General features: G+C 39.3%; 2 protein-coding genes across 6 annotated transcripts in view; one reads left to right on the forward strand and one right to left on the reverse strand.

Moving 5' to 3' along the window:
* smash (smallish) overlaps window positions 1-23,033 on the reverse strand; it is a 32,366-nt gene extending 9,333 nt beyond the window's left edge. Inside the window, exons 1-3 of one of the 4 annotated variants that reach the window (XM_066302441.1) lie at window positions 22,753-23,033; window positions 19,094-19,134; window positions 4,127-4,207 (exon numbers count right to left, since the gene is read on the reverse strand). In XM_066302441.1, the coding sequence (XP_066158538.1) occupies window positions 4,127-4,168 (42 nt within the window). In that variant the 5' untranslated portion in view covers window positions 4,169-4,207; window positions 19,094-19,134; window positions 22,753-23,033. Of the gene's footprint in view, window positions 1-4,126; window positions 4,208-10,227; window positions 10,533-18,696; window positions 18,827-19,093; window positions 19,135-22,752 lie in introns of those variants that run through there. The other 3 variants (XM_066302442.1, XM_066302444.1, XM_066302445.1) reach the window with 3 other exon arrangements.
* A 648-nt stretch (window positions 23,034-23,681) lies between these two features.
* On the forward strand, window positions 23,682-26,703 carry LOC136350456 (RUN domain-containing protein 1). Of its 2 annotated transcripts, none has more exons than XM_066302164.1 (7): window positions 23,682-24,108; window positions 24,425-24,854; window positions 24,958-25,301; window positions 25,359-25,663; window positions 25,888-26,095; window positions 26,238-26,332; window positions 26,389-26,703. In XM_066302164.1, the coding sequence occupies exons 1-7, from the start codon at window positions 23,987-23,989 to the stop codon at window positions 26,496-26,498; spliced, it is 1,614 nt and encodes a 537-aa protein (XP_066158261.1). In that variant the 5' UTR covers window positions 23,682-23,986; the 3' UTR covers window positions 26,499-26,703. The 2 variants fall into 2 exon arrangements, with proteins under 2 accessions (XP_066158261.1, XP_066158262.1); XM_066302165.1 differs by having other exon boundaries at window positions 24,050-24,190.
* The last annotated feature ends 82 nt before the right edge of the window (window positions 26,704-26,785 follow it).

A 26,785-nucleotide genomic window follows, 5' to 3' on the forward strand; every position in this document is an offset into this window, starting at 1 on the left:
TTGTGGAAGGCTCGAAGAAGGAAAACGGAAATACGCGTTCTGCTTCGAAATATGACCAAAACCAACCAAAGGGAACTCTTCATTCGGATAACACTTCTAAGGGTAAAAATGTGGTGAAGCATCGCACATTGCCGGCCACCTCGCCAGGAACTGAACGTCGCCGAGTTCATGTGTCCAGTTTCTTACGGACAGATATGGTAAAAATTGTTGTCCGATTCAGATGGACAGGGTGACCTGCCAAACACCTCGACGTGGAGACCATCATCAGTTACGTTTTGTCCATGTCAAATTTGGTCTGGTCCCTCAAGCAGCACCGTACATTTCGTTTCCTTAACCTCAACGTAGATCGGGTCTTTTCATCGGACCGAACATACGGAGTACCCCTGATCAAGCGCAACGCGCATTGTCGCGGCGTGGAGGGAACGGGAGGTGGAGCGAACCAATCACGGAGCAAGTTTCAAGCACCGCGGAGCTGTGAGGGGCGAAGTGCGGTGCTGAGTAAACGACTTCAGTTGATTTACCACCGCCGGACGGCGAGGGACGATGTTTCACTATGTTTTTACCGTTTAAGACATTAAGAGGGGAAGGCTATAAGAGGTACGTAATCCTAGTCTTTTACTGAAATTGGCAAGCTTCACATCCAATATACAGGGGCGAACAAAAAATGTAGATCACTTACATGTATTACAGACATTAAAATTTGTATAAGTAGATACAGTGGTGGCCATACAAATAAGGACATTTTTAAAAAATGCATAACTTTTTTGAAATAGACGGAATAAAAAAACTGTGTTACTGAATTATTTTATTTAAATAACTTACCATTCTGCATTAATTATGTCTAATGTTTATAACAATTACATAGCTTAGGACCAAATAAACAAATTTCCTATGGACACATAAATAAGAACACTTTCACCAATACAAAATTTAAGCTTTTTAATCTCCTAAATAAGTGATACTCATTTGAATATCGTCAAGCAATATAAAAAAGAAAACTTCAATATAAAACTTCACAGCACCGTTGAGGCAAAGACTCAATTAGTTTTTGACATCTTTCTTTTGGTATTGCATACCAAATTGTTTGGATTTCTTGGTACAAATCATTTAAGTTTGTAACATTTTTATTTCTGAGGGCCTGTTTTACATCCCACCACAAATTTTCGATGGGATTTAAATCAGGACTGCACGCAGGCCACTTAAGAACAGGAACTTGATTTGATGTTAACCAGTTTTTCACGATTTTCGCCGTACGCTTCAGGTCGTTATCATGTTGAAATTGCCAGATAACAGGTAGATTTTCCTCCGCATACGGCAGCATAACATTTTGAAGCATATCTAAATATTTGTGCATGTTCAAAATACAACCTATCTTAATTATTCGTCCTACGCCATGCCATGACATACATCCCCATAGCTTGATATCACCCCCACCATGTTTAATGGTCATTATGGTGTACCTGGGATTAAGCTCGGTGTTAGGAGGTCGTCTAAACATAAACTCGACCATCAGATGTTAATCTATTAACTTTCGTTTCATCGGACCATAAAGCATGCTTCCACTGTGACGTTGTCCATGTACTATGACGGTTCGCAAATTCTAAACGGGCAGTTCTATTTTTTTTTTGTTGGTTAAGGGTTTTCTCCTGGCACCTCTTCCAAACAAATTGTGTTCATTTAAGCTTCTTCTAATTGTCCGAATTCAAACTGTAGGCGTTTCTTGGTTAAACAATTTCCTTTGGAGTTGTATAGAAGTTAGTTTGGGCTTCTGTTTTGCTAGTATTATAATTCTCCGATCAAATGTGACCGATGCTTTACGTTGTCTTCGTTTTCTGATGGGATTTTCTGCCGTTTTGTGTAATTTAAAACTGCGTCGAAGACTTCAGTTTTTGAACAATCTAAATGCTCAGCAATTTTTATTCATTAAAGATATAACCGCCCTTCGGAAACCGGGGGTGCTATGTTGCTTTCTACCCATTTTACCTATTCTCCACTCAGTTTAACTCGCAAGAATGAATATACACTACTAATAAGAATTTATTTTGAAAACGTTCCTATTTATTTGTCCATTGGAATTTTGTTTTTATAAATATTATAAATAATTATATAGAATGATAAGTTATTTAAATAAAATAATTCAGTAACGCAGTTTTTTTTATTCCGTCTATTGCGAAAAAGTTATGCATTTTTTAGAAACCTTCTTATTTACATGGCCACCACTGTATATATATATGTATCTATAAAATGATCTTTATGTCATGGTACAGGGGCGCAGAACCTTAATTGTTGAGTTAAAAATCTGTTTACAAAAGCATTTTTCATATTTCCAAGCTTTAAACCTGCGAATACGTGACAAGTCGTGCAAAACTGCTGTTAATCGCATTCTTAAATCTGAATTAAGAAATAGGCGAACAATATCCATTGAAATGTGCGAAACACAAGGCCTTTCCCCGATGGGGGTAAGCTCCAGGATAAGAAAACATCTACCCTAAACCCCCTTGAGTAACACTTACCCCAAACCTAGATGTCGGCTAAACGACTTGTTGATAAAAACGGCATTACCGACAGCTCGTATACAAGTGGGGAATGTGTTGTTCACACACTTCGGCGTAATGAAGAAATTTTCCGGTATTTAGTTACTGAAGAACTGCAGCCGAACATCACTTGCAGACTCGATGGTGTGGTGCGCTGCTTTCGTTGATGAATAATCAAGAGCGAACAAGCACGATCTAATCTTGTAGCAAATGTCAAGCTTTAAACTTGCAATTTTGCAACGCTGATTGGCTGAATTTGCGGACGTTTTGCAATGTGTCCGATTTTTCATGCAGACATCGTGCAAAAATTGAGCTCGGGTGACGTGCAGAAAAAGAATCTTCCATTCACCTCCTTTCGGGCACCTGTGTCTTCAACACGCCGATAAACGTAATGAATGATTGTTGCAGGAGTTTGATTTTCCTGTTGCCGACATCGCACACTGGGTGATTCGGAGCGACTGAAATTTCAGTTTTTTTTTTTTTTTTTTCGATAAAAACCTCGTAAAAATTACATATTCCACCGCCGGTAAGTAACCACTTCAGTAGGTTTGCAATTTCAATGGCGTTCTCGGTTTTCAACAATTCATTGCCAGTGTTAGTTTTGCACGGTCGGTTATATCACCGTAAATAAATGTAGTCGGATTTCAAGGCTTCGGGACAAAATTTCGCATGCACACTAGCACCAACCAACCCACACCGATTTGCATACACACAAGCAAAACAAGGCGATATTGTTTAATTAAGGCATTTTTGTTAAGTTGCCGCTTTCTCGTGTGTGACACTTTTTAATTCTTAGCGATCGGTGAACAAATTGAATTAAATTGTCTCTCGAAGTGACGCCAAGGATCACTTAACGTGAAGCTGTACATATCAGAACTAATAATACAATTCGCGATTACGCCGTGGAATCAAAGCCCATATTGAATACGACGTTGTCTTGGTTTACAGCTATATTTAATTTAAATTCCGATAACACGGCTACTCCGGAGGCTTACCGTTTTAAGTTTAACTGCGATGATACGATGAACATTTTACTCATAGAATCCAATTTAATACCACGAAGTGGTATCAACCTTTGAAAACTAACTTCGCGATGGTCTCGATGGAGCAACTTGCTGCCAAGTTTCGGAACTTTACTTGTCGAGCACGTAATTCCATCGCTCCGAGCTGCTTCATTCGACGAGCCCTTGAACACGCGCGCTCCCCAATGCTTAATGTCTCCATTAGAAGTACCTATCAGGTCGATAATTGAAGTATTTCGCATCAACATGCGAAACGCTTTGTAACGCCTAGATCGGGATGGAACAATGCAGTTGCCGATCTTGCGTTGGGACTGATCCGAATCTGTTTCGATCTACGTTCGTCATCCGTCACTTCCAGTAGTCGGGTGGCTTCATCCTCGCAAACTTCTACGCTTAAACTCGTAAATTTCATGCCGCTGGACGACGATGCGGTTGGACGATGGAACGATAAATGAACTACGCTTAAGTAGGTAACAAAAAGAGTGTGCAAATGATCGGTAAGAACTACTCAATGTAGCACACACATATTGCACACATTGCCGCTAAATGAAGTGTGACAATCCTGCTTACCCGTCTTTCGCAGCTTTCTTTTTCATGGTTTTGATTGTCCATATTCGTTTGTTCAGCATTTCATGCTTGTCATTTTGATCTCTGCAACAGAAAAAAGCACAAAATCAGTCAAATTGTTTATGGTTTCGGAATAATTTGAGTATTCGCGCGGATGCTTTTCTCGCGCGATTCGTTTGTAATCATTGAGCGGAGGGCCCCCGAAAAACTCCTGTCCGAGGTCTCTTGGCGCTGCGGGCCCGCACAACGCCAGAGGTCGGGACGTTCGCGGTGCGGCAAATAAACGTGTGTAAGTTCATAACTTTGCTGTTAATATAACTGTAACAAATATAATAAATCTGAATGACGCAAAAAACAATGGGCAAAGGAGAAAATTTTAATCCGCGTACCGTAACACCCTTTGTTTGTTAATGCACGGCTGTAAGCTGATGAGAATTGGATTATTCGCCGGTTTCTGTAAAAGCGAGGTGAGATATTTTTTATGTTCGGCACAATTACATATCATTATCATATGGCAACATTTTAATTGCGCCTTGTCGAGGAGGTATAATAAAAGGTCTATTAGGCACGGAAAATTTTGATTTACGCCCATGCGGCTCAATTTTAAATTGCATAGGAGCTTATCGGAACGAATTTTATTTATTGCGAACTTTCAATTAAAAAAAAAAAAAAAAACCCAAAACCATTTGGAAATAGGTGGTAAGATAACATGCATAACGAATAATAAATCATCGCATCTGCGTGCAGGTAATTTTTTACTTTTGAACTAAAGAGGGACATCCGGGCGCGGAAATTTGAAAAATTTACATGGAGCGGAGAATGAGCATTTATGTCGTAATAATAGTTAAGTGTTTGAATTTCCCCTCGGTTTCGGTGAAAATGAACGCGAAAACGCTTCCGACGTGGCCCGAAACACTCCCGAAAGGTGGACAATCGCCCCAGTGTTCGAACGCGATCGTTCGGCAGCGATCGTTTGGCAGCGATCGTTCGGCAGCGATCGCTTCGCATTTTCGACCAGAAATTCGTTGCGAAATTCCTCAAAGAAAATTCCCATTTACTGAAAGCTCCCATGCCGACCTCCGAGGAACGTGCCTAAATTCAATCGCTGCAGAGATAGGCGTGTTGCTAATAAGATAAAGTAGGAATAACGGTCGGGATGATAAAAACGCGTATTTTCAATGAAGTCGTCACAATCCGGTGCCTCAGTTGAACAATATCAAAGCCGCGAACGTGCAAATTATAAATTTCAGATTTAGGTAAAGTACAAAAAAAAATAAAAAATAAATAACTGAAATAAATTGCGTGCGCGTTGGATCGTTTTGGGATTTGCCTTAATTGGAACGAAAGCTCACTTCAACACGCAAATGTCCGGGATTTTATGCTAAGTTGTCCTCATAATACCGTTTAATTATGTATTTAACTCTAATTAGTATTTATCGTTTTTTTTTTATGTTCCTGGTATCTCTTTCACGTTCGCGAGCGGTTCGACCGAAACGCGCTCTGCCACGGCTCCTGCACGAGCTGCGTTCCTGCCGGCGAACTGGCACGCCCTGTATCAGAGAGAATTTGTTGGACACTGAATTTTATTCGCGAACGTCCATGACTTTCAGAAAAGACCAATCCGAAACTATTAATCGATTGTTAATTGCACAGCGGAATTTTTTGGAGTAAAAAGCCATAATCTGTTATAAAGCGTTTTTATGATCTGTAAAAAATATTTACACGCCTTATCGTGCGGATTAAGCAAACATTGGCATGAATATGGAAGTTGTTATATAACCGCGGAGAATGAGAATACTTATATGGCGATTATACACGTTAAAGAAACGTTCCACTTTTGAAGTTAGCCATTTGCCATAAATGTGTATAGTTCAGGTGGAAATTCTCCAAACCGAACGAACAATCGGAAAAACCATAGAGATGTAAATCACGATCGGCCAAATTTGATCAGGAGCTCCATATTGACAATCTCACCTTCCCGTCCTTTAGCGATTTCACGATCAATCCTTACCTCGACGCGCTCCACAGCTCTCATAAGGGATGTTAAAAATAAAACACAAGTTACAATTTGAAATTCTAATTCGAGGCTCGGTAATTAACAGGAAATATTTGATTTTACATGACTTAAGATGTTATTGTTAGTTCTTCGTCCCTCATTCGCGAATGGGTTCGGCGAGCACCACCCCACTGGCAGACGTTCGGTTCTCCGCGTCTTCCCGTGACAAAGACTCTTTTTTTTTTTGCGACGGTGCTGTAATGATTTTCTTCCTCCCAAATTGAATAGAAATAAGCTCTTTATCGTTAATACTCGCGCATTTATGGTGAGTCAAACCGAAACGAAAAACATCTACGCTTGTGGTCTCAAGCAGTCACGCATCCAAATACCATCCACGCCCAACGTTACTTAACTCTGTGAGATTGTGTCTGTACTTTTCAACATGCAACGACATTGAGAGATCTCTTACCAATAAAGGAAGAAAAATTAGAGTGTAGCAATCGACGGGCAATTCATAACTTCTCATTGTACCATGAACTTACAATTTCATCTACAACAATGAGTTTGATTTTAATTTAGTTCAGGTTTCAAGTGTTAAGCACCGCAAAAACGGCATAAAAATGAAACCATAAGATTCTTATTATAGCAATTACACCCGTAATTACTATGCAGAAACACAACAAGTGGTAACTGGGTATATGGTCACTTCCTACATATGCTCGGCAAACCGGCTCTCAAATATTGCATATTTTATAGACAAATAATTATTATTTCTAATGGCGATTTCTTATTAGTTGATAAATAATTACGGCATGGGTTTATGAAAGGTCTAATAGCGTCTCTGACATTTAGTGCAAAATGGGAAATCTGCGTAGTTGCTGCATAGGTGGAGCAATACCACACGTACGTGTAACAACTGTTCCCGAGGTACTAAAAAGTCGCGCACGCCATCGCTGGTGGAAACAACTGTTGTTACATCGATATCAATAATGTGGGACCCGCTGACGTTTTTAATTAATTAGCAGATTTAACACTAATTACCAAAGAATAAAACAAAGACATTTTATGCCGCAGCTACGAGTTTTACGCAACGGAAGGCTGACGCAATACCTCTTTTACCTTGATATGGTCATTTACGGTAAAATAAATATATACATGAAGAAATTTAAAACTACTGTTTGTACAGCGCGGCATCCTTTTCCTGAAACTCTAAAAACAACAAAATTGTGCAACGTAACTCCATTGCAATATTTATTTTCCTGGGATATGAACGGATTGGAACCCAACCGCAGTCACCTCAAGCAACAACACAAATCCTCGATGGTTTCTGAGTAAAGCGACATTTATCATACACCACTTGCACATCGCTTACGAGACCCAACAATAAAGCGGGCACGGCACGTCCATCAGATGCATGAAGACCGCAACAGCTCCGTTCCGACAGCTAGATCAGCCCTCCAAGTGCCCCATGGAAACCATCCCTAAGGTTTAAACGCGAATTTTTCCTAGGTTCAACCGCGGCTTCGTTAGGTTTGAATAAATAATAGACCGTTCCAACGCATGTGGCAGGCACAACCTTTCTTTAGGTAGATCAAGGAAACGCATAACCTTGCCAAGATCGCATTCCTTCGGCATGCTGAAATTACACTGAATGCTGAAACGAACTGGGCCCTAGGGGTCCGTCAGGTAAAAAGAACGCACAATTTTGTAGCCCACGTATAAATTGACTCATCTGAGAGACGGTCAGGTGTTTTCGTGCGACGCAGAAGGGGGATAGCGCCACGAGGCCCTGCCTTCATGAGGGTACCATAACGTGACTTCTGGTAGTGACGATTGAATTTGTTCGTTTAACCATCGGGCGAGGCGTCGCATTCGTCCGTGGAAGCCTTTGCAAACGATGTGGTGCCACGTACAAATTTGGGTTCTGGCCCTGGAGGGGTCGGCACGAACGAGAGTGGCGCGGTAGCGGACGAAAGAATGGAGCGATTCGGATAAACGCGCCTTATAATTTGTTTTTTTGAGGCACTCTGTATTTAGGGACTATAAAAGTTCGTATTTAACCCAACGGCAGTAGCATGGGCACCAGTTGCTGCCACACGTTAACACGTTTTCCATCAAGGAAAATCGCCAGTTTCCCGGAAATGAAAAACTCCAACAAAACGCGGTTGCAAAATAGCTAATTGTTAACGTTGACTGCTTAATTTCACGTCGTTTTAAATAAATAAATAAATAACCGTAACAGTGCGGTTTATTGGCCATTGCACGATGGATAATCTAACAAACGCGTATACCCAAAGAAAACGCAATATTAGATGCCTATGAGCCCAATTTAAAGTTCACAGGGTTCCCCCTGGCATTCTTTCTGATAATTTCCGGTCGTTTGGTTCCATCTCAGTTATTCTATTCAGCTAAAATATTGGACGCTCGGTATAAATTTGCCCTCGGATGCACATTTGCTCCTTCTTTATCATGTAAATGAGGAATTCGACATTCGGCAAAAAAGAAAAAACAAACATTACTCTGCGTACAATTTATCGTTCCTCGAATTTCTCAACTATACAGGGTTCGATTCGAGTTTTCGTCGCGGGCGTCACTCTGGGGTCTCCTTCCCACATTACAGAAAAATTTCTTCCTCGCGAAAGAGCCAGCCACCCGCCAATTCCGCCCCACTTCGAACTCCTCGGGAGGATCACTCAATGGTGAAGTCTCTTAGTTTTTTCAAGGCTGTATCGGAGGGTGGCGGGGGTCGGAGTGCTTCAGTCGACTTGCGGAAGTAGCGTGCGAGCTTGCGCAGTGACCTCGGAGAGCGCTCAACGGGGACGTTAAAAACGTTTTGATTAAAACTTTAAGATGGAAATCATCAAGAATCAAAATAACAGCGAAACCGCACGGGACATACTCGACTAAAGAAATTGCTGTTTGCGTCACATCTTCTTCTATAAGTATCGATTTCTCCGTCGCTGTGCCAGAAAAATGAACTTTTAGGAACGTCAAGAGACTCGAAATTCGTTTTCAGAAGGGCAACTGCGTCACCGTCCAAACTCACTTTATAAATTTAAATCCTGACCAGGTCTGTTCATTCCTCTTGTAGCCTTCAATGTTTAACACAAATACTTAGGTTCGAGTAGATACATTCGCATACTAATTTGTATTATTAAACCAGTGGCTGCCACTTGGACCAAAGCCAAAATTCATGCTTCATAATTCTTTCGGGATGAAATTTCAGTTTCACTGGAACGAGAATTTGATAGGACATGGAATGAACCCAACAAATCTCGTTGGTGCGGTTGCGACATTTCTCAAGCTTTCATATTTCGATTTTTCCGTAATCGATTTACAACCATCATCAACCGCACTGGTGGCTCAGAGGATCATGAATTAAGAAGGCCAATTTGAAATCAAACTCGAACCTGTTGCGGTAGGCCCGAAAGGTCGTGGGGTCATCGGTAACCGATACTGAAAAATGATCTCGCGTCCTGGTCTTAATTAGCAATGGTAAGGCAGATGGGGATTTAACGAAGCTAATTAGTTAGACGGTGTTCGGCAGATTCCTTCTGCGAGTTTTTCGCGTCGGTACGGCCGCCTTAAATTAGGAGTTACGCCACTGCATTCGACTAATTTAACCTGCAGTAATACCTAATAATTGGTGACCCAGCATGATCTGTACTCTCGTAACACTTTCACAGTTAACACGATTGTTTCAAATTATAAATGGTTTTATTCAGCAGGTGTTAAAAATGAGCCCGGCTGAGTTTGCTCACTGGAATTGTGCCATTTGCAAATAATGCGAATCAATTGGTTTTTTTCCTTTTTTTGGTCGATTTCGAACAGTTTATCTACACATCAGCTGATAAGGTAATCTCACACATCCCGCTGCATTTGGACGATCGAAGCCGCAGCAATTAGCGATCTGCAACATCGATTTTACCATATCCCAGAGATCATCCGCGACATGTTTCTATTTATTTATTTTTTAATGGTTTACTCCTCACGAGCGGGGAATACTCATCGTGCGGTTAAGTGGAAAATAGATGTATTGTGCAATAGGTATGTAAGCCAAATTGAAGAAGCTCATACCTTTTGCCAATTTAAATTTAAAAATACGTACGTGCACTTGCATTGCTGGGTAATTGGGTGAGTCAAGATGCTAATTTTAAACCATATATCCACAACGTCGATTCTTGGTTCCACATCTAACTAATATTTTCATATTAGACTCGCTTTCGCTAGTTCAGCGTGAAATCTCAAATTCGCACCAAAACACCCTTGAAACGGACATCCTCTTTCCACTCTCCTTGGAGAGTGTCGCTGTTCTCCTTGCCGCCGCTCTTGCAGCAAATCGAAAAGACCGAGAGGCGAAATCCGATGAACGAGCATGGTAAACCGACACAATGTTCAATAATTACCTTCCGGGATAAACGTTTCACATGTTTAACAAGGACAAATAGCTATTGCGACAGAGCTCGGAAATTCGTAATAAAACGGTTTCGACGTGATTTTATTCGATTGTAGGTTTGCACAAATCTGCAATGTGTCTCAGTTTTATCTGTTGAAATAACATGTAGTTAAGCTGTAATAACAGATTTGTTGTTTCTTCTATTATCTAAATTCCCATATGAACAATGGAATTCGCAACGCCTCGTTCGTGACGAAACGAGACCGAGCGGCTTCGAGGAAATCGAAAAAGCCTCAGAGCCCGTTAGCGTTCGCGATCATAACGCGCCGCCGAAGCAACCCCCTTCGGGTGGCTTTGGCTCAGACGCGGATGGACCCGGTGATCGGTTTGGACGCCGCAGGGAAAAATAAAGGGGCGCAGTCACCATGTCAAGAAAAAGTGTCGCTCACAAGTTCCTTCGGGTTTTAATGGCGAGTTGCGCGAAAACTGATTTCATTTTAAAACTTTCGTTCAGTTTTCGTAAAACACCTCGAAGCTACGCGAAATTACCGAAGTCGATCCGACATTAAACAAAGAGCGATATAAATTCTCGTGTAATTCCAACTCCAATAGTATAAATCAATAAATGCGTTAATGGGCACGAAAGTCAAGACTGAAACTCCGGGTAAAAGTAAGTAGATACTTAAGACTCATGGAATATCTTGGATAACAATAAATCAGTCTGCTGATATAACGGTTATCCAACTGCATAGACGTAAGAGTAAACTAATACCTTCTTAATCCTTTCAAGACCGTGTTTATTGGTGTATGATGATGAAAAATTCCGATATTTATGATTAAATTGAATTGTGCAATATTACAACGTCCCTGCTCGTTACAATATCACAAATCTGAAAAAGAAAAAAAAACGGAGATTGCGGCGCCGTTTCTTCGATTCCGCAGTGGAATAAGCGAAAGCACGACATAACTTGAGCGACCTGTGCTCAGACCTACAAATGGAAATAGCAAAATTCTTCCTATAATTAGCACGACTCTGAACAGAACTGTTACGTTGGTTGTTAAATTTAAACAACCAATTAGATAGCGATATCTCTAGAATTTGCTTTAGGAGCTCCCTCGTCAACGGCGCCTATTTACGAGCCTAAAATTTTGCTAGTTATCGGCTACCTGTTAAGGGCGAATCGTCCGATCCGCGGGGTCATCTCCCCGACGGCCGTTTAGGCCTATCAACGAATTTTTACGTTAAAAAATTAAGTCATGAAGCTACTTAAATCTGTTATAAATGACGAGCTCTAATTAGGGGACAAATCCGAGTTTGATTGTAAGCTCTAGCCACAACAACTTATTACGATCGATACGTCTAATTATGGGATTAATCACTTTCGTATGATACCACAATCTTAGCCGCGACGATCTCTTCGGCTCTCGGCCGTGAGGGGCTTTAAGTGCCCGGTTTAGGGGCTTAAAATAGTAAACATTTACTTTTGCACTTGCTAACGGATATCGGCCTTCGAACGAGGCTAAGTACCAAGTTTTTGCTGCGACTTTAATTAAATCTTTCTAGAACTAATAAAGTGCGGTTTGCCGGCAAAACAGCGCATGTCCTTGATGGATGGCCAATCGTGACAATTTTTTTTTTTTTTTTAATTTCTTCTTATTTAAATGCGGTGCAATCCATCTCAATCGCCTTCGGATGGATTACGTATACTTCACATATCTCAGCAGAAATCCGTTCTTATAAGGTTTTAATCCGCCATAGCAGCGATTCGGTAACAACAATAATCCAGATTGTTCTATGTTTATCGCTTGAACAGCCTTGACATATTAATCGGTTTCACATTATTTATCGGTGCCGGTTAGAGCGAGCTATCTTTTTCCTTAAACCTATTCATCTAATTAAAATATGAGGTCCGACGGAACGCACGGTAAGTCAGCGTTTTCGGAGCAGTTTCGTTGCCCGTAAAAAGTCAAACCCGTTACCTACTTCCACTTCCCGACGTTTAGAAATGGTCGCTTTTACTAAAACAATAAGGCTGATCCGAGACCGTGAAAGTCGCCTTTTGGTGGTGCCTCAATTTGGGTTACGTCAGAATAAAACTATTAAAAAAATTGGTCTGACGTGGTTCTGTCGAGAGGTGCGGTTTAATTGCGCAGGATGGTACCGCAAATTAAGGAATTCACTTCCCTGGCGATGCATGTAGATCCCAATGAACCAGCGAACGTTTTAAAACGAAGTTAGATCGTTCGCAGGTACCGACCGGCGTTGCAAAGCGAATTGTCTTGGTCGAAGTAATTATCCATGAAATTTCCATTCACTGAATGAATCGCTCGAACAGATGCATGCTTAAATTGCCGGCAGAAAGCTCCTCGATCGAGAATTTTACTGCAATTTTGATACCATCCAGATCGGAAACTTTGTGCAAGTGTGACGTAACGTGGGCCACTTTCAGGAAGGACTCGCGGCAGAGGCAATTCGGCAGGTACTTCGCGGAAACGAAGAACGCTTTTACCTAATGCCTAACAAACTTGAACGAATTCGATCGCCGTCTTCAATTGCTTAATCACACGAATTTGGTCTTTCACGGGCGTTCGTTTCAATGGAAAAACACCTTAAGTGTAATGGATAATTTCCTACTTTCTCCGGAAATTCCTCGAAAAAATTTCCCCTTAATTGCCTCCCGTTCTCCCGCGTTCGGGTCGCCGTTTAGGCAACTACCAGACATAATTAGGGAAAAGCTCCGAGGAGCTTCTGCCCCGAGCTCGGACTCACGTGAGCCGAGAGGTGCGTGCGCTTTGGCAGATCGAACACTTTTAGGCGGACTCCTTATAGTTCCGGTAGGTTAGAGAGGCCTTTGTCCAACGCAACTTTAACTAACTGTGCTCCTTCTAATATAAACAAAACCTTTCCGACACCTGTATCTTGCTGAAGCAGTTACGTCTAAGTACACCTTTGGTACGGAGTAACTAAATGCAGAATAATGTCAGAAAGTGGAAGACAAAGTGTCCCGGATAGGTAAGTACGAACGTTGGAAATGTCAAAGACCCTAAGAAGTGTTCGTAAAGTAGGTGGCAAAGCTTAAGTAAATATTTTTTGAAAGGGTAATTACCTCTAGAACACCAGATATGTTGCACTGCGCTTGTTAACTCGTAAATCACATATCCGAAATGCCTCGTGGTTTAGTATAAAGAAGATTGATAATGATATTGTACACAACCTGATAATTTTTATTACATGTAAGTGAATAAGTGCAGTGCGCGCGGAGCTAAAGAACTGTAAGAGGAACACAAAGCAACATAATAAGCTTAATTTACGAGCTGCGCGGCCGCAAAACATTTTTATGGCAGATAAAAATTTTAATTTAAGGTTGCAATAATTACTTCTACGCCTTTATGGATCTGAATTAAAAAAAAATAAATAAATAAATAAAGAAAAAAAAGAGAAAATTATATTGACAATCCGGGATTTAAGCTTACATACGCCAAGAACATTGACCTCATATTTATGAAGCCTTATGGCATACACGCTTTAAAGAGTTCAACCTTTCGTTGTGTTGCACTTAAGAAACGTTAACATCGGGAAGACTCAGCTGGCACAGCGGATCGCTCTCCAGAGACGAACCTCGTCAGAGGGTGGAATTTCGAAAAATTTCAAATCTAACGTTCGCCCAACAATACACATCACACACGTGGAGGTTAGTACTTTATGACACGTCACGATTTGCCTTAACGATAAGCTGAAATGCTAATGAGTACATGAGCTTCGTAAAAGATCGCATTTCGCGCTCTCCTCGTCAGGTGCACGCATTGGGCAAATGTTCATTTTCCAAAGAGGCGGCAATGGATTTCCCACAAAACGATAGTAAAACTGAATCTAATAAAAGAGAAAATGTGGGAAATTGTTGCAATTCAACTGTTTATGTGCGGTACCGGCCGAAAGTGGAGAAACTTTCGATAATTCGCGGTAAATTGATGCGGTGCGGTAATACTCAAATTTAACACGTGTCTGATTGGAAGATAAGTGGTACGGCAATAATTAAAAAAATAATAATAAAAAAATAAAAATAATAAAAAAATAAAAATAATAAAAAAATAAAAATAATAAAAAAATAAAAATAAAAAAAGCGAACATTAAAAAAAAAGAAAGAAATTTTATTCCGAGCAAACAAGATTAAAACGAATTTTATATGGATAAAAAAAAAATCAAAATTATCAAAAATTCAGTGTTTCGTTGAATTTAACTTTACGCTTAACGGCCGCTCGGCGTCTCTCGTTCGTCGATCCTCCCAGCTTTTCAATAACGTCCCCCGACACGTCACCCCAAGCTCGCAATAAGGCATCGGACCATTCTTCTTTATTTTCGATTTTTTCCGCATTTTTATGTCTCGCCATCAGCTCCGAATTGGCCCCACAAGTCCTTCAAAGGATTCAACTCGGGGGTTCTGCAACGGTCATTTTATTACCTCAGCACGTTCAGCTTCCAAAAAGTTCTTAATCGATTCGGCGGTGTGTGCTGGGGATCATTGCCGTGCATAAATATCCAAGTTAAAGGTAAGTTTGCCTCAGCTTACGGTAACATTGTATTCTGCAATATGTTAAGATGCACGTGCCGGTCCATAATCCCATTACTCTGCACTGGTGGGCCCACTCCACGCCCTGAAAAACATCCCCAAACAAGGACGTTTCCTCCTCCGTGTTTTATTGTGGGTTTTATATAATTAGGGTCGAATCGTTCATTCGCGGGACGCCGTGCCCATTTGGTACCATCCGACCCAAATAGATTGTACATACTTTCGTCTGACCAGAGTACATTTTTCCACTGGTTAAAGTTATACAGTGCGTTCCAAAAATATTTGGACGGTTTATTAAATTGTTATTTTGCACGGCCATATTTGCCTCAACTGCACTTTTCGAACGTTTAGGCATAGAAGATGCGATTTTTCTTAAATAATTTAAATCGATTTTATTCCATTCTTTCTGCAACCTGGTTCTTAATGTTCTTTTTGATGTTATTTCATGTTTTCTAAGTCGTTTCTTCAAATAATGCTATACACTCTCTACCGGATTTAACTCTGGAGATCGGAGAGGGGCTTTAAGGAGTTCGGGGCGAGCGTACAACGGCCGTTCACGAACGATATGAGCGCTACGTTTTAGATCATTTCTCGGTAGAGCTCGAATGAATTTAATGCGACCGTGTTTTCCGCACCTTTTCGTAAATTTCGTCTTAGAATATTTAAATGTGCATTTTTGCCCATAATACCATCGACGAAAACTAATTCACCCACTCCTACTCGTGATATACACCCCCAAACCTAAAGTTGAACCTCTTCCGCGTTTTACCGTTGGACGAAGATGCTGTTTTTGCAGTCCTTCATTCGCTCTCCTCCGTACCATTTGACGTTCTTCTGAGCCAAAAGTGCCCAGTTTCGACTCATCACGGAAAATTACATTATTTCAATAATTATCTGCCTTGGAAGTGGCTTCGTTAGCAAAACGTAATCGCACTTTAACGTTTTTGGTACTTAAGCCACGACTTTTCCCTCCACACCCTGGCGTGATGCCCATGGTTTCTGACACACCGACGAACGGTTTCAGTACCAGCTATTCGATTAGAATGATTTTCCAATAGCGTCTTCGATTTTGGAACAGTCACTTTGGGGGGTTTCTTAATGGTGATTGTGGTCATTATGAAGCGATTATCTTTATCGTTTAGCGATTTTGTTCGACCTTTTTGTTTCTTTGGAAATGTTCTATCTTCGCTTTCGTAGCCCTGGACGATGTCTCCGACTGTGCTCTTATTTAATTACAGAATTTTCCTTTTTTTTTTTTTTTTTTTTTTAATAGAAATTACCTTTTTTTCGTAACGAAATATTACTAATTGCTTTTTGTCGAAACTAACACTACTTTTGTTTGGTACCCGACCCATGGTGGATATTATCTCCAACTCTTCTCTGCGATATCTGCATTCAGCAAGGAACGAGAAACGCACGCCAAATACGTAAAAATTCACATTTTCAGCTATGAGTCACTTTGTGATGCGTGACGTCCGCACATTTTTGTGACGCGTTCAATGGTTCTCTAGATTTTTCCTTGAAATTGGAACATAAACTATTAAGACTTCGTATACTTTTTTTATGCAGACCCCCAAATAAGTGATCGATAAAGGCATTTTGGACGTAAAAAAATAAAATCATAATCGATATTTTCCATTAGGACTCGTCAAATCTCCGAAAGAGCGCGTCCGAATATTTCTGGGATTCACCGTGTAGGTTGAATGTTTCTAGGAAAATTTAAGCCTGGCCCCTGTCGACTTTTTTGAGATATGAGGACTTTTTGGCAGGCCTCCTGGCGTACAGTTTTTCTTGGCACGGGCGTGCTCTAATTGATCTAACAGAAACCGAAATCGATGAGTGATCTTTTTTTATATCCTCAGCAGTTACAAATGGACTTTTTAACGCGCATATTCTAATTAACTCGTCTGCGGCCGAAGTTGTTTTTCAGGGTCTTCCAGGTTTAGGAACACCGGGCGAGGGTTCCTCGACTTTGTATTATTCGGATTTGCTTGGAAACGACGCTTTTATGGAAGTTCAAATCTTTAGCAACCGGTTTCACTCCGGAACGATATCTCTCAATTACGATTTGCTCAACTTGATCGAACAAATTCTTACCACAAGGCATTTTGTTCGCCCTTTTAAACATGCTGCCAAAGTCTGAACCCATTTAGGCGAACGAAATTCATAGAGATTGGCGGAGACAAGGGGAAAAGCTTCATTTTTGTCCCTTTGAAATTATAAACGTTTCTTTTCGTCATTCGAAAAGTCGCTAGAATTTTGCTTTTACGCTTTCAGAAGGGCGTTTAAAGGTAAATAAAATTTTCCGAAATGAAGTAAAGCTCACAATGCCTAATCGTAAAATTATGAAGAGAACGTGAAAGCTTCTCCATTTTCGTCCGGTGCCGTTTGTGTGTCCCGCCAGGGAGGAGTGATGCGTAGCATTCTTCAAGATCGCATTCTCATATCTCGGATTCGCGTGAAATGCTTTGTTGAGCTGCTCTCTTGAGCACAATAAAAAGCAATCGCATGTTGCGGTTAAGTACATATCGGGAAAATTCAAGCAGTATCGATTAATCATCGACATAGAACTGAGAAATATTTAAAAAAATTGTCGCCTTATGCACATGTGTCGACTAAGTCGGCTAAGGCAAACTGGTATTTTTTTAAAATCAATCTTTGCCGCAAATACCTTGATAAAGACACGGGGAAACCAACGGTGTCCTGCAACGTAATTTTCGACACACAAATGGATTGATTTCAACGACTATGAGTTCGACATGCGCCGGTTGGTGACTCATAGACTAAGAGCAATTTAGCGGTTGCGCCCACCGGTCGGCAGGCAGGTGCCGGAGTTTGCGTGTTAAGTAAAAGAAAAACTTAATAAACGGCCATGTCGTTATGCGCAATCGGAGTGTCCCAAACGACTTATTAAACAATTAGCGATTTCGGTCCGGCTTTACTGCGATTGCGGCCTCTCGCGGCCAAGACCGGTGGTCGGTGCGCGGAAAAAATTCATCAATGATACAAACCCACGGCCATTTCTATTTTCTCTAAAACACGAGGGCAGCGTGGACCGGTAATTACCCGACGCCCCTTATAAATAATAATATCTCGAATAATAAACAAAATTGAGATTCCTGTTCGCGTGCTTGCTCAAGTTTTTTAAAGAGAAAAACCTGTTCAAGAAAACCTGTGCTGAACGATGATATACCACATCGAAAACTGCATTCTTAGTACGTATAGGCTTAAATCTCCATACATAGCACCACTACCATTTGCTTTTGAATATTTGATATGATGCCCCTATACAATTATCATAGTGGACTGACAGAAACAAAGGTTAATCGATCATCGCAACTCGCAACCAAACCAGTCCACACTATTCCTTTTGTCGGCAAAATGATAATTACATTGCGGATATTCAAAATCTGGCTTTTAGATCTAAAACCAACATCAAAGTGCGTATCTAATTAATCTCTCAGTGAGAACGTCTATCCGACATTCATGACTTGATATTTGGCGAACAACGAATATTCAATCAAATAATAATAATAATAATAATAATAATAACAATAATAATAAAACATCCAGCTCCGGAACATAATCAAATGTTCACTCCTCAACAACTTACCTGCTGATATGAACATCGTTAAGCGCTGTCACAAAGGGACTGGGAATCACATTCGAACGAATCGCACATAAAATTGAAATTAATACTATATAACACGCAGTCAAGAATGTGCAAAGTACACTTTTCACACGCTAATCATTGGAGTGCATTTTCGAGTTTTCATTCGCCCTCTGTCGTCGGCCTAAAGCGTTAACTAGCTGAGTCGATTTTTGGTGGCAAGTTACCTTTTAGTGAAATCGAGAGTACGTAGAACGTTTATTAAACATAAATTCAGAAAATCGGCGTTTATCCCTCCTGCAAAATCAGCGAAAATCGAGGTTAAAATGGTCTTGGCACGTTAACAGTTAACAGTTTAGGCTGCGATATACGGTTTGATTAAACCAGCAATTTAACTTACTTGAAATAAGTGCAAAGTAGGTATCCTTTGCTTCGGCCGGGCTGCAACAAAATAAACATTTTAAACAATTTGGCGCTGACTGGTACCTAATCAATTTCTAGGCCGTTTTACTTGATACTCTACTCGTTACGGTCAATCCCAAGAACGCTGCAACTGGTCGCAGAAAGTCGAAGGACATTTCTAGCTCCGCCATTGTGCGATGTCAGAAATATCTCGGGAACTGGCGGCTTTGATTGCGGAAAAGCAAACATTTGATTGTCAAAGGAAACCGTATTTTCCCGCCCGCTTCGATCAAGTCACGGGGACAAAATCTGGTGATCTAGGAGGTCATTTCGCCCTACTTCCGCGGCACGCCACATTTAAGCCCGATAATGGACTTAAGTCCAGTTTACGATTTTTTTGCGGGCGGGCCGACCTGGGCGAATGCGAAGGAAGAGTTAACCAGCCGATCGGTGTTCGGGAACCTGAAGGGACCCGCGCGTCCAGGAGTTGAAGGTTCGAATTTTTCGCATGGACAAAAATTCCCTTATGAAATGAGTCTATCCAACGATTTCCTATTGTGAAATACTGGTTTTACAATGCTAAAACATTTACAGTATTCACCTCGTTTCTCGGCGACGATGCAAATTATAAATGTGCATGTAAAGAATTTCACTTTTGTTGGGAAATAGAAAGTTCTGGCCTCTAAGCCAAAATATGTGTATAAAACCTAATTATAGCATTGATGCTTAATAACGTGCTACCATTCTAACACTTAAAATTCCATATCACACGTATTACATTCGTATTGTCTTGAAGAACGTAAATAGTGCACTGAATAGCTTCCTGCGAGTCATTTTCCTTTATTGGTGATTTCATTAATTCACTAAATGTTGGTTAATCGTGAGGTAGTTCTAGTGAAATTTACCTTTAAACGTACCTACCTACAGACACAGTAACGGGATTATAAATGTTTTCGTTCAGTAAAAAAGTTTACCGGTTACTCAATAAACATGGAACAACATTAATACACTTAGTTTAGGGTTTTTGCTCTCAATTACGTACAGGAAATAAATTAGCAGTTCAGTGCCATACTTTAAAACAGGATTTGTGGTGTAATTTGAACTTTCGTTTTTTCCTACATGTATAACTTATCCGATGGTATAGTGGCGGACTCGTAATCTAATACAGTTTTCCCTTCTTTTTTTCCTATTTAAGGATAAGGCTGAATAAGGTAGAATGAGCCAAATCCGCGCCTACACACTACGCTCGTTTCGGCTCAAATTACTTGTCGGTGTTATCCATGCATAATGCAGGATGTTTACATATTACATGCCACAGCCCTAGGACATTAAATGTAACTTTTCGTTACACTTCTGCAAAGATGATGCGGTGACGTGCTTATCGCGGAAAGGAGGTGGCATGGACCGGGGACACGAGACCTGAGCGGTTCGGTAGAAACGATGGACAAAAAGACCGCGTCATGAGTGTGGACAAAAGTAAGTAAATAAATGGACGTTTACTAGACTAACTTTTCTGATCCGCTTTATCGGTGTCAGTCCTAACGGGAATTCAAATTAAATGACGAATAAATGGTACGGGCCCAGGCTGTTTTAAAATGGAGAAAATGAATATTTGCACATGCGCAATTATTGTTTAATTATTATGAAAAATGCGCATTCGCTTTGAGGAGCCCCTTAAAAAGTTGCTAAATAACTATTAATATTTTTTGGAGTATTTTGTTCACTGTATTTTTTATACGAAGGCAGTATTATATGTAAAATAACGTTTATCTTTGAAGTATGCATGTGTCAATGGTTACCCACATGGGTACCTATAATACGCATACTTTGTGCAGGCCTCGGTAGGAGCTTACAACTATTTGATGGGATTTCCCGGGATTTACGATGCGAACATAAGAAAATGTGAAACTTCTAAACACGACTCACACTCTAAAGAACCTAGCAGCACACCAAATACTCGTAAACAGGCGTAATTTACAATATTGGAAGTTCACGCAGTCACTTATTACAATTCTTACTTAAAATGTTTAATATCTGAGTAAATCAGATTTAACAGAGAATTTAATGAACCAGTAATAAATCAATGGTTTAAATGTTACGAGAGGTTAAACATGGGATTTAAGGTTCACCAAGTAACATCTTAGAAACATTACGGAGGTTTAAGTTTTGTTAGATTTATTTATGACAGATTTAAAACAAGTTTTTTAACTTAACGGACTATCTGAGTGTTAAACGCAAAAGTGGTCTCAAGCACCTACCCTATGCTCTTCGCTCTCTTAAGAATGCAATTCTAGAACTTGTTATTGTTAATGGTTCGGTTCCAAAGTTCTGTGCCAAACCCGAGTGTGATGTATTGGCGTATATGGCCAGGCTTGCTTGAAAAGGTAAGTTCTCAGGTCAAAAAAGGAAATGATTAAAAATCGGTGAGGTTTGAAAGAAAGTCGAGATTGAGGAAGAAATTGCGAAAAATCCAAAATTGACACAGGAGTTTTCCTTTTTTAACAGAAATCCTGAGGGAAACACCTCGGTGTATCGTTAAAACGTGTAGTTGCCGAAAAGTCATTTTCAGGCTGATTTCAGCACTTGGGCTCAGGACTGACGATTCGGAAAACTGCCCTAATAAACCTGAGCACAAAACACTTCCGAGGTAACGGTAGGTCCCAGCGTCACTGGCAACTGATCACTATGAATTTTGAAATGTGTCCTGTTACGTTACAAAAGGGGATATAAAGTATTTTGCATTTTCTTGTGATTTCCAAATCAATGAGTACCAATGGGCGACGGAAATTTTGGCTAAATTTCTTTTTTGTGCGTCTTCTGGGTATGTGTAAAGGGGAGTTGGGCAGGGAAAAACTAAAATTTTATATTGTCTGGCCTATCAGGTCCCTTTCTAAATGGGAACTGGAAAAACTCATTATATGTCAATTGTGAGTAATGAGACCTAAAGCTACCTACTTACTGGGGTTAATAATTTTTAGGTTCGGCTAGTTTTAGATGAACAAACATATATTAAGGAAGCAGGTACTTATTCATTACTCAAGTTATTACTACACTGATTATTACCTATAACAGGTAATTACCCTGATATGTTTTGTTTCAATTTTAAATGCTTATCAGACTGTTCAGCAGAAGGTCAAGAAAGCATTACATGGCATTTTCAGATTTCTTGTAACACATCATCAAGAGCACCTCCTGCAGATGTGCGAAGGGGAAGTTCATAAAAAAATTAAGATTCTATGGCTATCTGGGGTTAAAATCGCTAATATTGTACCTCGACGTTAATTGATCAAAAAGTGGCAAATGCTACAGGGAAAAATAGCCTTGAAGTAGCTATTTGCTGCAAATCATTGTGAATATTTTCAAATATATTGATAATACGCCACTTTATTACATATTAATCACCAATAAAATTCATCTCATGCTTTTCTGCAAGGATATAGGACAACCGAGGACAATAATATGCATGAATGAAGGTGATACTGTACTTATACCTACACACTGGAGAATTCCTTTCTGAAGAATGTATGGAATGTGTGCGGATGGTAAAATTACAATACTACACTATTAGTCCATATTTAACAATCTAAAATACAAAAACCCAAAACCAAACCTATTCTATATTGCAAGAAATCGTGAGAAAAGAATAACTATACAAACCTGTCAGGTAACAGAAGCAGCGGTAAATTTATCCAGTTAAAAGCACATATTTTCACTAGTTATGTGAAGAATAGGTAAATTATAAATATTGACCAATCTGATGGCAAGATTGTGTGTAAAATAACATAAATAGCTCACATAAACAACTTCTTCCTTACAGTTAGAAAGAAATCAAACACGATGCCCCGTGAAAAACAACACAATAATCCCAAACACCGAACCAATTTTTCGTATCACTATGAACATGAGCAAAACCTGACTACTTTTTGTTTAGAATAGTCCATTTGATTCGTTTTCCTGTTCATGAGAGAGTGAGAGGTAAATTGAGTGCTAACGCGCCTGCGCTAATGGCCTGCTAGCCTAGCGCCGCATATCTTCTCCTATGGTACTAATATAGTACAATTATTTGAACTATTTTCTCAGTGTTTGTCTAGTACAATTTTTTGTTGTCGTATCTTCAACGAAGGACCAAACCAAAAAACATTTCGGCATTAGTTCAATTTGAGGTTCATAAAAAATTTATTTTTATACACCAATTTTTTTTTAGTTTTGTTTTAAATTCTTTTTGTTTAGGAGTGCAGCGAATTCGAGGAATGTCTCATTGCGCATTGGATAGCAATAGAGATTAGGTACCAGATTTGAGTACTATGAGACCATATACAGTTCAACTGCTATACATTTATTAAAATGCTGACTACCTGAAACACGGTCATTGATATTTTTCATGAATCGCAAGACCGAACTGGAATTGTAACTAACAAAACTAAATCCAAAATCGTCAAAATTCAAGATGACACCTATAAGTTAGCGAAACTCCCTATTAAGTATGACATGATATTAATGAAATCTAATGGTAGCGAAAATTCCTTAGACCATGTTGTTTTCTCCATTCTTTAACACGTGATAAAAAAAGACAACAATACGAAGCGCTCTGCGATTTTCTTTTATCATAAATTCGAAGTTCAAAATTGAGTGACGCACTTGTGACGTCATACGTAAACGTAAACTCCCCTCATACCATCAATACAAGCTTTGTCTTATGTTTCATGTCGCTCTTAATTTAAGGAAGATTTGATCAGAAAAATGATTTAATAAGTTAAACAGGACAACAGTAATCAAAAGTATGTATTTGACGCCTTTCAGTTTGTTTACAAACCACCAGTTACTGTGAACAATATGGCCTGAAAAGGACGTGGGCAGCGGGTATTTTTTTAAATCCTTTACTTATTACGCTATGGAAGGCTCTCCAGAGGATTCTCTGGATGGACGTCCAACAGGAGAGCGTTGGGATCCTCTAGGGGCCCCAAATGATGATGAGGATTTTGATTTTGACAAACAAAACTATTTTGATGACCCGTAAGTCTTTAGATGTTGCAGACATGTTTTTGCTGAGACTCCTGCACTAAGCCCTGTTTTGCACTTTGGATAATTGAAATAGGTAGTTTTTGAGTTGAATTTTATTTTTTACTTGGGGTTTTTGTGTCTGATTCATTGGGTATCATTCAATCCCCCTTCCCCAAGCTCCTTCCCCATTACTTATGCTTTTATGGTTTATCTTTTACTGTTTTATTATTTTTTATGAGAAATCTCTAGATGTGTCATGCTGCCCAATTATTATTTAAAACCTTAAGTACTACTTAAAAGTTGTTTCAAGATCTTTTCCCTTTCTTAGATATGCACTTTCTAAAATGAAGACAATGGAGGATGAACAAGAATTGTTAAATTCTGCTCTTTTTGCTTTGACAACTCATTTTGCTCAAGTGCAATTCCGTTTGAGGCAGGTAGTCAATTCACCGGCAGAATACCGTGAGGATCTTCTCAAGTCACTTGAAGAATTTGCATTCCGAGGGATACCAGATGTAAGCTTAGTGAAAGAAAAGATGGATGAAGCGAGTTTGACTGAAGCTGTAAGGCTAAGGCGCTCGCAGCAGAAAGAACTTATTGATAGACTTAAAAGTCAATTGAGAGAATTGGAGGAGTATGCCTTTGAAAATGGAGAAGCAGGTATTCCTCAGGATGTTCTGTTAGAGAGACAAAGGATTATTTTAAATGAATTGAAGAGCAAAATGCATCTTGAATTAGATGAACAAAATTATTTGACAGTAAGTGTCTTTACAAATTTTATCGTCTGTTACATTCATAATTTAAATTACCTATGAGCATCAAAGGGAAAAATACTTTTAAACAATTCAATTTTTATTTTAGATGACACCAGAATGTGTAAAACATCAAATAAACCTAGCTTTGGATCAGCTGATAAGCCCATTAAAAGTGAAGGAACACCTTGTAAGTCAACTTAAAACCCAAGTTGCAGACTTAGAGCGGTTTATAGGATATTTACAAAATGACGGGAGTAAACAGAAAAAGTGTAGCTGTGGTTGTGCATATCATTCTGTAAAGAAAAATTTCCATAGTGAGACTACAATAGGATTAATACAAAAGACAGCCACAATACTGCAAATGTTTGCTGTGATGCAGCTTGGATGTGGGCCAAAATCTCATTTTAGGAAGAATGATCTAAAAAGTTCAATGAAAGTTAATCATTGGGGGTAAGATTTAGAATTGACAATGTTTATTAGTGTGTGTGATTTTTTCATTTCTCATAGTGACCTTCGTGCGAAACTTGAAATGGCAATAGCCAGAGTTAAAGAACTGGCTGAAGCAAAAGAAAATCAAATGTCATTAATACCTAATGGAAGTCTCAGTAGCGAAGCTGAAAATCAAGCACTTGGGCCTTACAATTTACATCTCACAACAGCCGTGAGGAAATATTTAGTGCCCTGCATAAGAGATTTGATACAACACGGTTCCTCTTCGTCTCAAAGTACTAGCTTAGTTCCTTTTATTGGGTGTTTCGCAAGGAGAGCTTCATACTCGGATACAATGATTCATCCTTGGGAACTTATTTTAGGTTGGTGATTTACTTCATTTGACTAAAAGTTATACAAGAGTCTTTAAAATTAAATGGTAATATTTTTGTGGTGGAATATTAATTAATTCCATATTGTCCGGGCGTTGATTAGAGACGCGATTTACTAGGGTTTAAAACCATCTCATGTAATTTTGAATTCCTTTGCACAGAATTAATTATTACAATCTTTAAATGATACTGTGACCATGTGAAATATATTGTAGATTATTATCGTCTTAAAAATGGAGAGAACTATAATTCAACTCCAGCAAGAAAGCTGTCGCAGAGCTTCAACTTGGACATAGCAGGTGCTTCTCCTCACAGTAATAAACATAACATGCTTTGCGCTATAGGAGCAATTATCTCTACTCACACACCGTATAAAAGAAGTTACGATTCGCATTTTAAAGCGTTTATATGTTCAGCTTTAAAGTAAGTATTCTAAGAGGTTGGGAGAAACTTAAAGCTGTTTGGTGATTATATATCTATGAAAATAAGATTAATTTGTTCTTCTGATGAGCGCTTATTGCGCAGATCTTTATAGATATCTTATGATTAATTTTCTATTTTTCAGTGCTGGGAAGATTGTGCCGTGGTTGAATTTATTATTTACGTGCAATAAGTTAATCAAAGACTATTATCTGCCGTGGAGTTATGTTGCAAAAACAGGTAAAATTCCGCTAATAGCTACTCGGCTAATCTAACTTGTGCGACGCTTTATCTAGGGTTTCAGGATAGTTTAAAAAGCTTGGATGTTCTAACGAAATACCAGTTCGACTTGCCTGTGGATTTGGCAATACGACACTTCCAAAATATTAATGATGTCTTCACTTGATGAAAAAAGGCTGGAAATTCCAAAGATCTATTTTTTATTTACATTAGTTACGAGTTTAGATATATTTGTTTTGTTACGTTTGTGATTTTTTTTTGTGTCATTAATTGTTTATTTTACATAATTTATTATTACGTAAAAGATTTGTTTTGCCATTCCTAATGTACCATAAAAACTAGTTTTTATTAAATTTCATTAATTCGAAAAACTTGTTTTTTTTTCTGGATGCAAAGGTGAAGGAAGTTTTTTATTAGAAAGATGTAAGATTCTTTGTATTCAAACATTGAAGA

The sequence above is a fragment of the Euwallacea fornicatus genome, chromosome 3 (genome assembly GCF_040115645.1).
Source record: "Euwallacea fornicatus isolate EFF26 chromosome 3, ASM4011564v1, whole genome shotgun sequence".
Classification (NCBI taxonomy): Eukaryota; Metazoa; Arthropoda; class Insecta; order Coleoptera; family Curculionidae; genus Euwallacea; species Euwallacea fornicatus.

Bases quoted from the DNA above. Each gene is read 5' to 3' on its own strand.
- LOC136350456 (XM_066302164.1), top strand. From the start codon at position 23,987: ATGGAAGGCTCTCCAGAGGATTCTCTGGATGGACGTCCAACAGGAGAG. The intron at 24,109-24,424 runs GTAAGTCTTTAG...TCCCTTTCTTAG, and splicing joins CAAAACTATTTTGATGACCC to ATATGCACTTTCTAAAATGA. The intron at 25,302-25,358 runs GTAAGATTTAGA...CATTTCTCATAG, and splicing joins ATGAAAGTTAATCATTGGGG to TGACCTTCGTGCGAAACTTG.